This window comes from Dermacentor albipictus, chromosome 2 (assembly GCF_038994185.2).
Source record: "Dermacentor albipictus isolate Rhodes 1998 colony chromosome 2, USDA_Dalb.pri_finalv2, whole genome shotgun sequence".
NCBI classification, from domain to species: Eukaryota; Metazoa; Arthropoda; class Arachnida; order Ixodida; family Ixodidae; genus Dermacentor; species Dermacentor albipictus.
In genome coordinates this window covers 35933284-35946638 of record NC_091822.1, presented here as the reverse complement: position 1 = coordinate 35946638, position 13355 = coordinate 35933284, and the positions used below count along the sequence as shown (strand labels likewise).

At 49.8% G+C, this 13355-nt stretch overlaps 1 protein-coding gene across 3 annotated transcripts in view; it reads left to right on the top strand.

Annotated features, from left to right (window-relative positions):
* LOC135920425 (3 beta-hydroxysteroid dehydrogenase type 7-like) overlaps nucleotides 1-12908 on the top strand; it is a 123057-nt gene extending 110149 nt beyond the window's left edge. For all 3 annotated transcript variants that reach the window (XM_070533545.1, XM_065454695.2, XM_065454694.2), the window contains one exon: nucleotides 11095-12908. In XM_070533545.1, coding sequence (XP_070389646.1) covers nucleotides 11095-11514 — 420 coding nt within the window. In that variant the 3' untranslated portion in view covers nucleotides 11515-12908. The remainder of the gene's footprint in view (nucleotides 1-11094) is intronic.
* The last annotated feature ends 447 nt before the right edge of the window (nucleotides 12909-13355 follow it).

Here is a 13355-nt window from a genome sequence, read left to right as displayed (position 1 = left end):
CATTTCGTCATTCGCGACGACCTACGCCACCGGCACAATTGAACCGCCGATGGCCGCAAGTGACTCCTAGTAGTACTCCTAGTAGTCCTAGTAGTCGGCGTTCTGAAATATAGGCGTCATTCCACTCTGACTGACAGTGTGCAAATTCGGTGATATTCAAAACTTACCAGCGCATTCGACAACGGTAATACTGGCTCGCGATGCACAGCTACGTTCAGAAGTTCATTCGTTCGTGCCCCGATTTTCAGCTGAGGAAGTCTTCACTGTGCCTCTCGCCAGCCGGCCTGCAACCGTTACCTTTCCCTAGCCGGCAGTTCCGGCCAGTCAGCATTGATTTGTATGGGCCACTTCCCCTGACATCTGCGGTAACCGCTAGGCCATCGTGGATGTTGATCACCTCAAGCGATGTGCCGTAACTGCCGCTTTTCCTGCAGCTACAGCGCGCGATGTTGCCTCCTTCCTGCTTCGCTGATTCATACTGTGTCATTGTCCACCACAGTACTTGCTCAGACATCGCGGAGGTGTCTTGTCGGAAGTTGTCGAAGCCACCCTCAAAGAGTGCCACATTGCGCAATGCGCAAATACTAGTTACCTTCCGCAGGCCAGTGGCCTCACAGAATGCTTTAACTGTATGTTAGACGATATGCTCGCAATGTACGTAGCCTCCGACCACACTAATTGGGATACCATTCTGCCCTTCGGAACCTACGCCTGCAATACAGCCACTCAGAGCATCACCCTGTATTTTACTGACGGCCGGCACCCACCGAACACAATCGACACAATCCTTCCGTACAATCCGGATGCATCTCGTGTGCGCCTATTTCTGCCACAGGCAGACATGGCGAAGAGTCCCGTGATCGCGCGCGGGCCTTTACTTCAAATGACAAAGAGCGCCAGACGAGCGTTCGCGGTGACCGCACTTCTGCGCCCACATTCCTTTCCGGAGCGCTTGTGTGGTTCTCCGTCCCTTCCACTGCATCTAGTATCCCGCCAAAACGACTTCCCAAATATGAAGGCTCCAACCGCGTCGTCGACTGCACATTTTTGGTCAACTACTTGATCAAGCCCGTTGAGCAGTCTTCGGACATGCGCCGGCATGAACAAAACATTGTCAACCTAGACCGCTTGAAGGCCTACTATGATCCATTCAAAGTGACATGCTGTTCGGTCACCAGGTGGATCAGTTTTTGTCCCCGTGGTTATTTCAAGAGAATGATTGGAACAATATTGTGGGTCGCCCTCTCCAGCGCTTTTGGAGGCGAAGCCATGAGTGAAGCCTTCAATTGGCGCTGAAAACGTTCGATGATTCCATTGGATATCGGGTAGTAAGAGGTAGTCTTGATGTTATTGACGCCGAGGAGCCGAGATAGATTGATCAACAATGTTCAGTGGAATTGGCGACCATGGTCGGTCATAATGGTGCAAGGGGTGCCGTAGCTGCTAATCGAGCGAGTCAGGAGCGCTCGAGCTGTCGAGCTTGCGTTGATGTTCGTAAGGAGCATCGCTTCAGGCCATCTGGTGAAACTGTCAATGCAAGTTAGCAGGTAGCGATGGTTCCAGGGGCGAGGAATGGGGCCCACAATATCGACGTGCATATGGCTGAAGTGGACGTCCGTGGACGCGCCACGAGGAGTCGCAGTGTGGCGTTGCACTTTAGATTGTTCGCATTGAGGCGTGCGTGTGTCTAGCGACGACCATCTACGCTAATACTAGGCCACAAATAAGGCGAAGTGACGAGTCAATCTGTTGCTCGAATGTCGGGATGAGCCAAAGAATGGACAGCATCAAAGACGGTCCGGAGGTATGGGCGAGTCACGTAGGGACGAGGACCTCCAGTCGTCGCATCACAGACGATGGGCACGTCGCACTCTGGGAACAAGACACCTTCGAACAACAGAGAAGTGCCGCTTGTGCGAAGTAGTTGGAGCTCGGCGTCGATATTCTTGGCGGCAGCCATGGCCCGCAAGTCGAGTACCGTTTGCCCATGGGCCGTTGCATAAATGGCGGTGCCAGAAAGTGCGCGGCAACGGCGTTGGATTTTCGGCTGACGTGACGAATGTCGCTGGTGTATTCAGAAACCTAGGCGAGCTGTATGATTTCGCGGGGAGTGTAGGAAGTGCTGCTTTTGGAGGCTGAGGCGCACGTCAGTGGTTTATGGTCAATGAGGACATGAGAGGAACGTCCCTCGAGAAAATGTTGAAAGTGCTTAACAGCGAAGCAGATGGCGAAACACTCCTTGGCTGAAGGTGCTGTAGTGGCACTCAGGGGGCACAAGTTTCTTGAAAAAGAAGCCCTTGTGCTGCCAAGGCTAGCAACCTCGCATTCAGGGTAGACGAACAGCGCTCCGCCGGCAAGGCCTTCTTTGATTCCTTTAAAGACGCGGTCAGTGATGTCTTTCCAGGACGCGGAAGTTTTCCTTGCTTGGGGTATGAGAGAAGGTCATGGAGAGGCTCCAGTATATTGGCGTAGCGGTGAATGAAGGGGCGGTAATACTTGACGTGGCGAGGAAATTCGTGCAGTTGCGTGGTGGTGTATGGCTGAGGAAACCCACGGATGGCAGTGATGCGGGTGGCGAGTAGACGAAAGCCATATGCGTTGACGCGATGGCCGGGCAAATTCGATTCCGTAAACCGAATTTGGTCTTTGGAACATTGACCACAAGTTCAAACTTGCTGTGTCTTGCGTCATGTGGCATCTGTGTTCGTTGTCTGCGGATATATGGATGCTTCTACCTCCTAGGCTACCATGACGTGAACAGACCAGAGTTCGTTTAACAGTGTTCGTTGACTCCGAATATACCGATGCATCAATCGCCTAGGTTACCACAACATGAACAGACTATGGTGTACCGTACGAACTCATATGCCTTCCTTATTGGAATGACCAACGAGCCCGCGTGCGACACATGCAGCAGCGAAGAAATGCTCGCACAATTTATCTGTGTCTGCCCGCCACATAGTGGCCAGCGACAAGTAATGTGAAGAGTGCTGGATCAGTTGGACCATCGTCCACTATCAGAGCTAAAAGCTCTGTATAAGAGTACGCATCTGGGCTGGTTGGTTCATGATTACGAGAACAAAACAGCACTAAACAACAGGATGCAAGCGGAATTTCTGTTGCTTTTGTGCTTTCAGATAGCTGTAGAGTATATATATGTTGATAAGAAAGAATAAAGACGCTTGGTTGTTAGTCAGCGCAGTGGTCTGTGTCCCCTCTCTTCGTCCTGTTGTTTAGCACTGTTTGGTGCTCGTAAAAGCTTTGTCAGTGATGCCAAACAGCATCCGTGCTCAAGGCCTTACTCGCGTTACTAAGGCTCCTTACTAGCGTTACTAAGGTCAACAGGCCTTCACAATTGACTTTGCGAACGCGCCCCCCTACCATTTTAAGTGCACGTGGTTTGTTTGTGCTCCTCTCTCTTTCTCTTTCTTTATCTGTCTGTCCCTTTATTCTTTTTCTATTTTTATTCTCTACTCTTTCACCCTGTGCACGATAGCCAACAGGAACTACTTCTGGTTAGCCTACCTGCCTTTCTATGCATTCTTTTTACTCTCTTGCTGAGTCTCGGGAGCACTTCACATAGATGGAGCTTGTGACCTTCAGCGGTGGTGCTGTAGACGAGGATGCCGTCAAGATAGGCAAAGCAGCTCGTGAAGCCATGTAGTACGTGGTCAACGGAACGTTGACCACGTATTACAGCCATGGCGGCCTTTCGAATATCTGAGCGTTCCGCAGAAATCTCGTAGTAGGCTTTTACTAGGCCGACGTTACTGAACATGGTGCAGCCGTACAGTGCCGGCGTAAAATCCTGGATGTGGGGAATTGGGTACTGGTCCCGGACAGTAGCCTTGTTGATAGCACGGTTATCGCAGCATGACCGCCAGTCACCAGTCTTATTGGGCACCATATGGAGTGGCGAGGCCCAAGGACTGGAGGAAGGACGAATGAAGCACGGGTCAAACGTGTTGAAACTCCTCTTTGGCGACAGCTGGACGATCCCGTACGAGGCGATGAGCCCATGCAAACACGGGAGGGCCAGTAGCGAGGATATGATGTGCCACGCTGTGAGCAGCCGAGGAATGAGCGGAGGGTGGTAGGAAGACGTCCGGAAACTCGGCAAGCACGGCAAAGCAAGAGTCGGGAACGGCCGTGTCCGTGTGCAGAAGGTGGAGTGCGGTAGGAAACGCCTTGGACATCTAAACTCGGCTCGGAGTCCAGGCTGCGGCTGTACCGCACGTCGATGACGGGCCTTTAGTACAGAGAAATTAGGCTCCGATGATTGGCTGGCGCACGCCCGCGATGACAAATATCCAGCAAAAGGTACATCGGACGCCGATGTCAGGAGTCACCCGACTTGTGGCTGTAGGTCCGGATTATCGATCCGTTGACCGCGATGAGACGAGGAGAATCGGGAGGATGGCGTTGCTCAGACAGCGTATGGGGAAATACGCAGATTGTGTTGCCAGTGTCGACGAGATAGTGGACTTTGGTGACACAGTCGGTGACATGGAATTGGCGACTGCATCTGAGGCCGGAAGCAGCGGCCGCCGCCTGTGTTCAGCCCGACCGTTTCACGCGTAGGAGCAAGCTGACGGCACTTGTTTGCGCGAACGCCGTAGTGACGGTGGTACCAGCAAAGCGTAACGGGAGGTGTAAAACGACGCCGGGAGTAATTGGCCATGGGGCAGTGAGGTCGTGACGAAGAACGCAGCCGGCGTGTTCGGACAGCAGGGACCTCAGCTGTCAGTTGCGCTACTTGCCGTGTGAGCTCCTCGTTAACTATCAGGAGACGCGCGTAGCTGTCGCCAGCAGCTGCGCTGTGGGATGGTGGGTCAGGAGGGCAATGAACTGTGGCCACTGAAGGAAAACCGACATCCATAATCTTGATGGGCAACTGAGCCAGAGAGTCCAGTGTTTATGATGAAAACATGGTCAGGAACATGCGTACCTTGGTGGAAGGCGCTCCAGGAAGAGTTCCCATAGAATTGCGCTGTCGGTTGAAGGAGCCTTCAAGGCTTCCATGCGATACAATGAGCCGGTAGGTTTGCGGTCGCCAAGCTTCTCCAATGTAAGTAGCTGTAATCGATGCTGCCCCGTTTCAGTACTGCGCTGGATGAGCGTCGCCTTAAGGTAGTCATATTTATTTATATTATTTTAATTATTTCACAGTACTGTCAATCCCGATAGGGATTGGGGAAGATTGTCATCAAAAAGTACAATATGAGCAAAATAACACTGAAAAACAAGGAGTTAACATAGAGGATGGACGGTAGACAGGTGGCGAGCGTAGAACATCGCGAACAACAGCCGCAGTATTAGGCGGAAGCGCTCCAATAACGTGGTGGAACATGAACATCTGCGAACTGAGGCGGAGACGATGGAACATGGATTGGATGGTGATGGACCAAAGTTAGGCGTCCAACGACAAGAACTCGAGCAGCTTCAGAATGGAGAGTTCCGGCTCGTGGGGTGGTGGCGCTCATGACGATACCAGATTTAGGTCCCTAAAAACCTTCTTTTATCTAAGGACATTATACTTGATCAGAGTATTCCGATCATAAAGGGTGGACTTCGAAGGGAGCGGGCCTCCAGCTCCTGACGGCGATAGGGCTAGCGAAGCGCTCGAGGCAAGTGTAGGTAAGAAGCAGAGAACGATGACGCGGAGTGCTTGTCACCAATTTATGGTCCGGTAGAAACCAGACAGACGTTGGTGCCTGGTGTCCACAAATTATATTTAAAATGTAGGGCCCGCTCAATCAGGTGGCAGCGGGACCAAGCACCGCTTACCTTTGATCCTACAACCTCTGATTCCACTGCTCACGCGCCATCACCATGCTGGGCGTGTCCTCTTTTGGGTCGGATCACTGTCAAACTATCACTAGGTTATTTCAAATCGGTAGCCGTAGTCTAACGTGCATTGGCAGCGGCAAGTGGACCACGTGTAACTATGCGATCGGTCGCAGTGCTTATGTGGTCGGTAAGATTTCAGGGCTTCGTAATGTCCCAGAACTCGGCGAGCACGTTCTCTAATGGATACCGCGCGATGAACGTACATATGCCGTAGGGCGCTACGTCGCAGAGTACGCCTGGGATGTATGTATTCGCATGTTAAGACCAAGCCGCAGTGTGTTAGGAAGTGGGATACACTGAGTTAATGAACAAAGTTGGCTGGTTTGAACATGCATTGAACCGCGTGACGCAGGCTCAGTTAGGTAGTGAATTAACGGACGATGTATTTGACTATCGATGAAGAGTTGGTGGCACGCAGCCTTCGTCCTGTTGACTTGCACCAGTGATCGCTTTGGTAGGTGATTACATGCTTACTTCTGCGTTGGGTCCATAGTGATGAAGAGGCGGCCCCGCTGAGAAGTCACAACGCGCCGTCAGGCTTCGCATTAGCCGTTTCTCCACAAGCTGCAAGGTGAAGGACATTTTCTGGCATTGTGCTCGAACATCCTCTGGTACCAGCAGATCTGAGAGGCACTCAAATGACTCTTACAGTCATTGCGCGAAGAAGGACATTGCCTTGGGCGCGTAGAGTGCTGGTAACGTGACGGTGTCCGCTAAGTGGCTATGGAGACATAGACTTAATTGATGCGCCTATCTAACCTTCAACCAACATGTCTCTTGGGTCTATGCGATAGCGGTTATAGCTGCAGAGGCGACCTCATGGTCGTTGTCAGCCAACGAAGCAAGAAGATCTAGGGAGAAGTCGTTCGCAGCAGACGGAACGAGGCGGATGGATTGGGGCATGCCCTGTAACAACAATTCCTTGAGGAAAGTGACAAGCGTGCAGTTATCGCCGTCACCGAAACGCTGCCGCATGCAGCTGAGCAGTTGTGAAGGCCACCGGGCACCAAGCTGTTCGCCGGTGAGCAGCTGCTGGAAGCGCATCCGCTTGGTAGGCATTGTGCGTTCCGCAATCTTCTGCTTCAGCCTTTAGCATGGTTACGATGGAACACTGGGCGTGCTGGTTTAGCATATTCTCAGTTGAAAGGTGCGTAGACAATGACAAACATAAGAGATGCACACACAAGTCGCCTGGTGTGTGTATTCGGTAGGATGTGTCACATGGCGGCTCGGCATTAACATCGGCCACCTGTTGAGCCAGATCTGACGGCATACATGAGAAGAGGTGGCAGCAGTGGTAGTACTGTGTGGTCTGCGAGGTAATGCGGTGAAAACGAAACTCTGCCTCCAGCTAAGCAAGTCACATTACCGCAGTGGTTCGACAAAACGGCTGCACGCGGAGCTGCCCCATCGTCATGTCCGCCTGGCTAGTGTGTGTGGTGGGTTGATGGTCGCCTTGTGATGGAAGGTCGGGTAAATCTGGGGCACCACTGTAGCAACGGCACACCGGGTCGAGATGTCGAACTCCGAAAGCTGACTGCTAACCGCAGAGCGCTCGTGCGGACCCCACGAACCTCGCATAACTATTCCCTTCCTCTTATGTTTGCTTATTCAGCAACCCTTTTTAAGCTGAGAAAGAGGGTGCTACAAATGCAGTTAGTGGCAAGATTTTGGCAGGCAAAATACATGCATACAGAGAGAGATAGTGATACAGGTGGTGGAGTTCATAGCAAAACTCAGAACATGTGGGGCTCCAACCTGCTACTACTCGCTGGTAATGGGGGAAAATATAAGGAAGAAATGCATGGAGCATCATCATGATGACAAACACGCTGTTACGAGAATGTAGATGGTCAACACAGCAGCATTATTGAGTTCACTGCTGTGTTTAGCTAAATTGATAGTTTGTCCCGTATATTTATTGCAGTGTATCTTGGCTGTGGCTGAGCGCCGAAATAATTTCTTCCGAAATTGGTCTAGGGTTGAGGCGCTTGCAGAAGAGGCTAAAGTCAGTTGCTGCTGCCCATATCCTTGTAAAATGCAAATCCTATGCTGTATTGCGGGCGAGGGCTTACGGAGTAGCCATCTGTCGGAAGCGCCTCCCTTGCGTAGTATGAGGGATAACAAAGCGGCAGCTCCACTATACATTTCTATAACTACTCTTAAAACGAGAGAAGTCTCTTACTGTCGAAATAATAATCTAGGACAAACTGAAAGCACACAGTCGTTTACAGACGCTATCTCTTTACCAAATACGTACAGTGAACGCCACTGCGTGCAGTCGCCGTGATGGAGTCTCCCGAATGGCCTTCTTGCGCAAAAGGTAGGCAAACGTTGAGAGCAAGCTACGTGAAATATGGGCTTATAGTGGGTTGTCTGTATAACCGAATGAAGTATAACAGAATGAAGCGTCAATGCATAAATCGCACGGGTTCGCAACGACCGACTGCGCGTCTTCGTGCGTGTCCGCGCACAATGTTTCACTGTCACTGCGAGCGCGTTGTCGCGCCGTGCCGTGAGATTTAGGCCGCATAGTATGAACCATTGATACGTTGACGGTATCAGAGCTGTACAAAAATAATATTGTTATGGAGACTTAGACGACTACGGCGAATGTGATGTGCCGTCGCGACGATTCAATCTTTGTTTTTTTCTTCTAAATTCTTGGACGTTTCAATATTATTTCTCAAGTTGTGTCACAGTGTGTTTATCAGTCTTCTCAGCGTGCGATTTCCCGCCGCTCCTTTTTCATAATCTAGTAGATTTATTCATAACACAAACATGATCATATGTCATGTTTTTTTTTTTATGTGCTTCTTACGTCTCCCTTTCCATTACAGTGAACTTAGCAGAATCTAGCATCAACAAGTTCATAGACCAAATCATCATGACATTAATGGGAAAGGATTGCAAGTTGGGAGAGTTGGTATGTTCACATGATCTTGAATTGTAGCGCGAAGTGACACAGACAGAGATTAGAAGCAGACAGGACGAGCACTAACTCTCAACAAAATTTTTATTCAAGCTATCAACCTATAAATAGGTGATTACAAATACCGCAACATATGAACATGACAAAGTCTATAGACATCACCTATATATCAGTTGACAGCTTCAATGAAAATTTAGTTGATTGTTAGCGCTCCTCCTGTCTGCTTCTAGTCTCTGTCCGTGTCACTTCGCACTACAATTCAAGATCATGTCATGACATTAGCCGGGCCGCGGGTGCGGGCGAGCGTCTCAGTGCGCGTTTTCTGCTACTCACCGAAAATCGCAGTCCCGACGCCATAGCAGAAATCTTCCTCGCGTCTGTGCTTGCTGCATACTCGCCCGAGTAGTAGCTGATGACTGTTTGCCGGTACTAAGTTTCGCGAGCCAAGCTTCACGCAGCTACTCCTGCGGCTACGTGTGAATAATGCTGACACCTGGCTCTGTCGCGTACGTCCGGCGCTGCGGCACCGATCAGTAGCCTACCACGCTACACGCCTCTAAAGGCAGCCACTACGTATTATAGTGCTTTCAAATGTTCTGAAGCAGATACCCAAGGCGGGAATGCCTTACTACTTAATAAAAACCGCGGCGCAGGTGGTACTTTAAAGTTTCGTTTTCAGCTCGCTTCAGCGCTCCCGAAGCAGCTGACGCGGCCGTTGTGTCCACGTTATCTCTCATGCCCCGTCACACCGACGGTCGGGCCAGCTTTTCCAGTGGTGGAGGTCGCCCCCAATATTGTATCTGGTGCACGAAATGTGTCGAAATCTGCACTGTTCTCACGACCGATGATGTGTACATAGAATCGGCTGAAGCCACACCCAGTCGTATTTTGTGCACGAGGTGCAGTCGAGCACGACTCAACTCGGTGCACTATCCACTGAAGGTACTCTGGTAGACGGGTTGCATATAGCTCCCCCTTTCGATAGATAGAGGCACCGTGAATAGCGTAGTCCGTTTCAACTCCACAAGAGAGCTCGTTTAGATTTAGGACTTTTACAGAGGCTATTGAGAGGCTCATTTTACGAACAGCGGTCTTATATAAAGCTTCACAACATATGTACAAGCACGCATTTTCTATCGAGTCTAGCAAAAGCAAAGCACACTACGGTGCCATAAAGCAAGGAGGCGCTCGGTTCGGTGTCCTCAAGTTCATTACCTTCCAAACAGCAGAGCGCAGGTGACATTAGTAAGGTTTGAAATATGTAATAAACGCACAAAAGCGAAAAGGGAAGGCTCGTCCGCTTGTCCCGTCTCGTTGTCATACCTGTGTTGCTATTGCACTGTTCACATTTAGTACCGCAGTAGCAATTAAAAATCTATTTTTGATGCCTTTTGTTGTGCGATGCGTGTTACTGCAGAAATAACAAGGACACCGATATGTCGAATGCATTTTGTGAGTTCGCTATAAGTATTCCCAGGGCCCAATATTATAACGACTAAAACTGTGACAACAGGCACCTCAACTCTTGTGTCTCTGCAGCAGTTTCTATGCCATAAAAAGGAATCGCCGTTCTGAAATGAACCAACGATGTGTTGTTGTGGGCCAGTCTGGTTCTGATACGTGGCAGAACACTGTGTAGCGAATCCGGACTAAGGACTAGGACGTCATGAACTTAGGCACAGGACTCGCATGAAGTGTAGACTATCAACTGCCTAATGACAACAATGGAAGTAAGCTATAATACTGAGAATTAGGAAGCAGCACAATGTTCACTAGGCTTTCCTTTCTGCGTCAAGTTTGTGAGCGTGTATCTTGCTCTATTCAGCAGTTTGATAAATTTGTTGCCTAGTGCTACATATGGTGCGCTGGCACACGTGTCATTTGATCACGCTGCAATGTGGAACACTTCGATGACTGCACGGTCCATTGGTTTGTTGTGCATATCAGTGGTGGTGGTCCTTTAATGTCCCGGTTGGCACATGAACCTCGAGCTGTGCGCATGAATGTTATGACATGTGTGCGACATTTTTCAGGTCTAGTTGCCTTATGACAGCCATTCGTTCAAACGCCACTCGCTCCATCCGACGTATAGTGCGCAAAAGACAAGGGGATCGTGTGGACCGCCTTTTTTGTGCAATCTACATACTTACACTCGTGACTGACGCCACGCTTCACGTGCGTCCCATAACTTGATTGGTCCTGCTTCGCACCGAAGCGTTCCACCTTGAAGTAAACTGGGGCTGCGAGGGGCACGTAGCGTCATTGCTGCAATGAATCGCTGAAAGTTCATCCAAATTCCCTTTTTCACGCAGGGTATGTATGCGGGCAACGCCGCCTCTTTGACTGTTCAAGGCATCAAAATCCTGGCCGCTCCTGCACCGGATGACGTCTCCGGAAAATTCTTGTATGCTGCAGACGAGACGACTCACGACATTTCGCTGGTGCTCGGGCCCATCGCTGAAGCTCGTGGCGCGCACATGTTCCCTTTCAGTGTGCCCTCGTGGCTCGTACTTATAATTTCCTGCCTCTTCTGGAGCTTTGCGTTGCTGCTTAGTCCACTGTCCCAGATTAACTATGACTCGGTGCCCAGTCCTATGGAAATTGTATTCGTCAGGCGTTGTCCGAGATACGACGGAAAAGAAGCCGCAAGGAAGCTGGGTTGGAAGCCTAAGTACAGCGTCCAGCAGGCGATCACCGCCTCTCTAGACTATTACAGAAACGTGAAGCTGTGAATGCAAACAGAACAGTGCCTGAGAACTTTCGCGCCTTACAGTTCCTCGCCGAACATCACCACTGTTCGTTTGGCTACCACTTTTCGAAACTTTTTCGTGAAGAACAGTACTTCCATAAGAACAGCTTTGATTACTGTCCGCTGCTATGGTAAAAAGTAAGCTCGATCAGGAAACAGAGAGCGTAAAAGAGGCGTCGAATACGCCTAATTATGCGCCCTACTCTCTGGTACACCACTGCTGTATGCTGGATACAAATAAATACATACCCGCCATGGTAGCAGCGGCTTAGCTGTTGCACTTCTAAGCACAAGGTCGCGGGATCAAATCGCGGCTGCGGCAACCTCTTTTTGACGGGGCCTAAACGCACAAATGCTCGCGTCCCGGCATTGAGGGCACGTTAAAGAACACCAGGTGGTCAAACATTCCACAGTCCCCCCTACTACGGTATGTGTCATAAGCAAATAATTTAAATGAGATTCAATAACAACGTGAAAGTTATATATTCAAAATCAGACACCTCATCATGTGACAAACTTACATCAACACTACACTAGCACCTTCACCTTAACGATCATTATATTGGAATACCCTTCAAAATCTGCTCGATGGTTTTCCATAGTTGGTTGCTTAAACAGATTGCACAAGCTCACACGGGCATCACTGCAAACATCTATTTAAATCCACTGGCTTATATATCACTGGAGCTTAATTATAGCGGGAAAATCAGACCATCCCTACATTCCATCTTCTTCATAGTATACCACAGGACAATAAACCGGCGAACACGGTTGGCAGCGCAGCAGTTGGTCATGTCGAAGCACTGACACCACTAACCCGCCGTGGTTGCTCAGTGGCTATGCTGTTGGGCTGCTGAGCACGAGGTCACGGGATCGAATCCCGGCCACGGTGGCAGCATATCGATGGGTGTGAAATGCGAAAACACCCGTGTACTTAGATTTAGGTGAACGTTAAAGAACCACGGTGGTCGATATTTCCGGAGTCCTCCACTACGCCGTGCCTCATAAGCAGAAAGGAGTTTTGGTACGTAAAACGAGATATTTTTTTATACAACTGGTAATGTTATTGACGCACGTCTGTTGCGTATAAGTGCAAACTAGCTATTTTGTGTTTGTCAACTGCATGTCAACATATGCAGCACCGCCGAACGCAAGGGTCTTTATGAGTTTGAACTTTATAGGTGTGTACGATATGCATTCTAGCTAAGCAAATATATGGCGAAAAACGCACTGATTTATTTATATACTGCACTGTTAGCTTCTGCGCTGTGTGACATATAGTGGTGATTTGGGCTTTTGTGTGCGTTTGGCTTTATTCGTATATGTACTATCTACAACAACGGCTTCCTTGCAGAATGCAGAAGTTTGTACTGCGTACACTCTAAAAACTAAGAGAGTGCCGGGCACTCCCTTTGAGGGAGTAGCGGCTTGTCCCATATTTCACTCTCTTTTCGAGAGTAGATCGACCCTCTTTGAGAGAGAGTAGGTCAACTCCTGTTGACAGAGTTTTGTTACTCCGACGCAAGGGATTGCTAGTACTCTTCTGCAGAGTGATAATACTCTTCCCACAGGGAGTGCTAGTACTCTTCCGCAAAGTGGTAATACTCTCACCGTAGGGGTAATGGCACTCCACCAGACCGAGTACTTCTACTCCCCCAAACAGAGTGCAACTACTCTTCCCAATACCCTCTTGGCGAAGTCCTGGCCACGCATGCAGGCAGGAAATCAGATCAAATTAGGGTCGCTGATACACCGTTCTCTAGGCGGCTCCTCAGACTCAGTGGCCCAATTCCAAGCGGCCTTCAGAATAGGCGTGAGCAATGT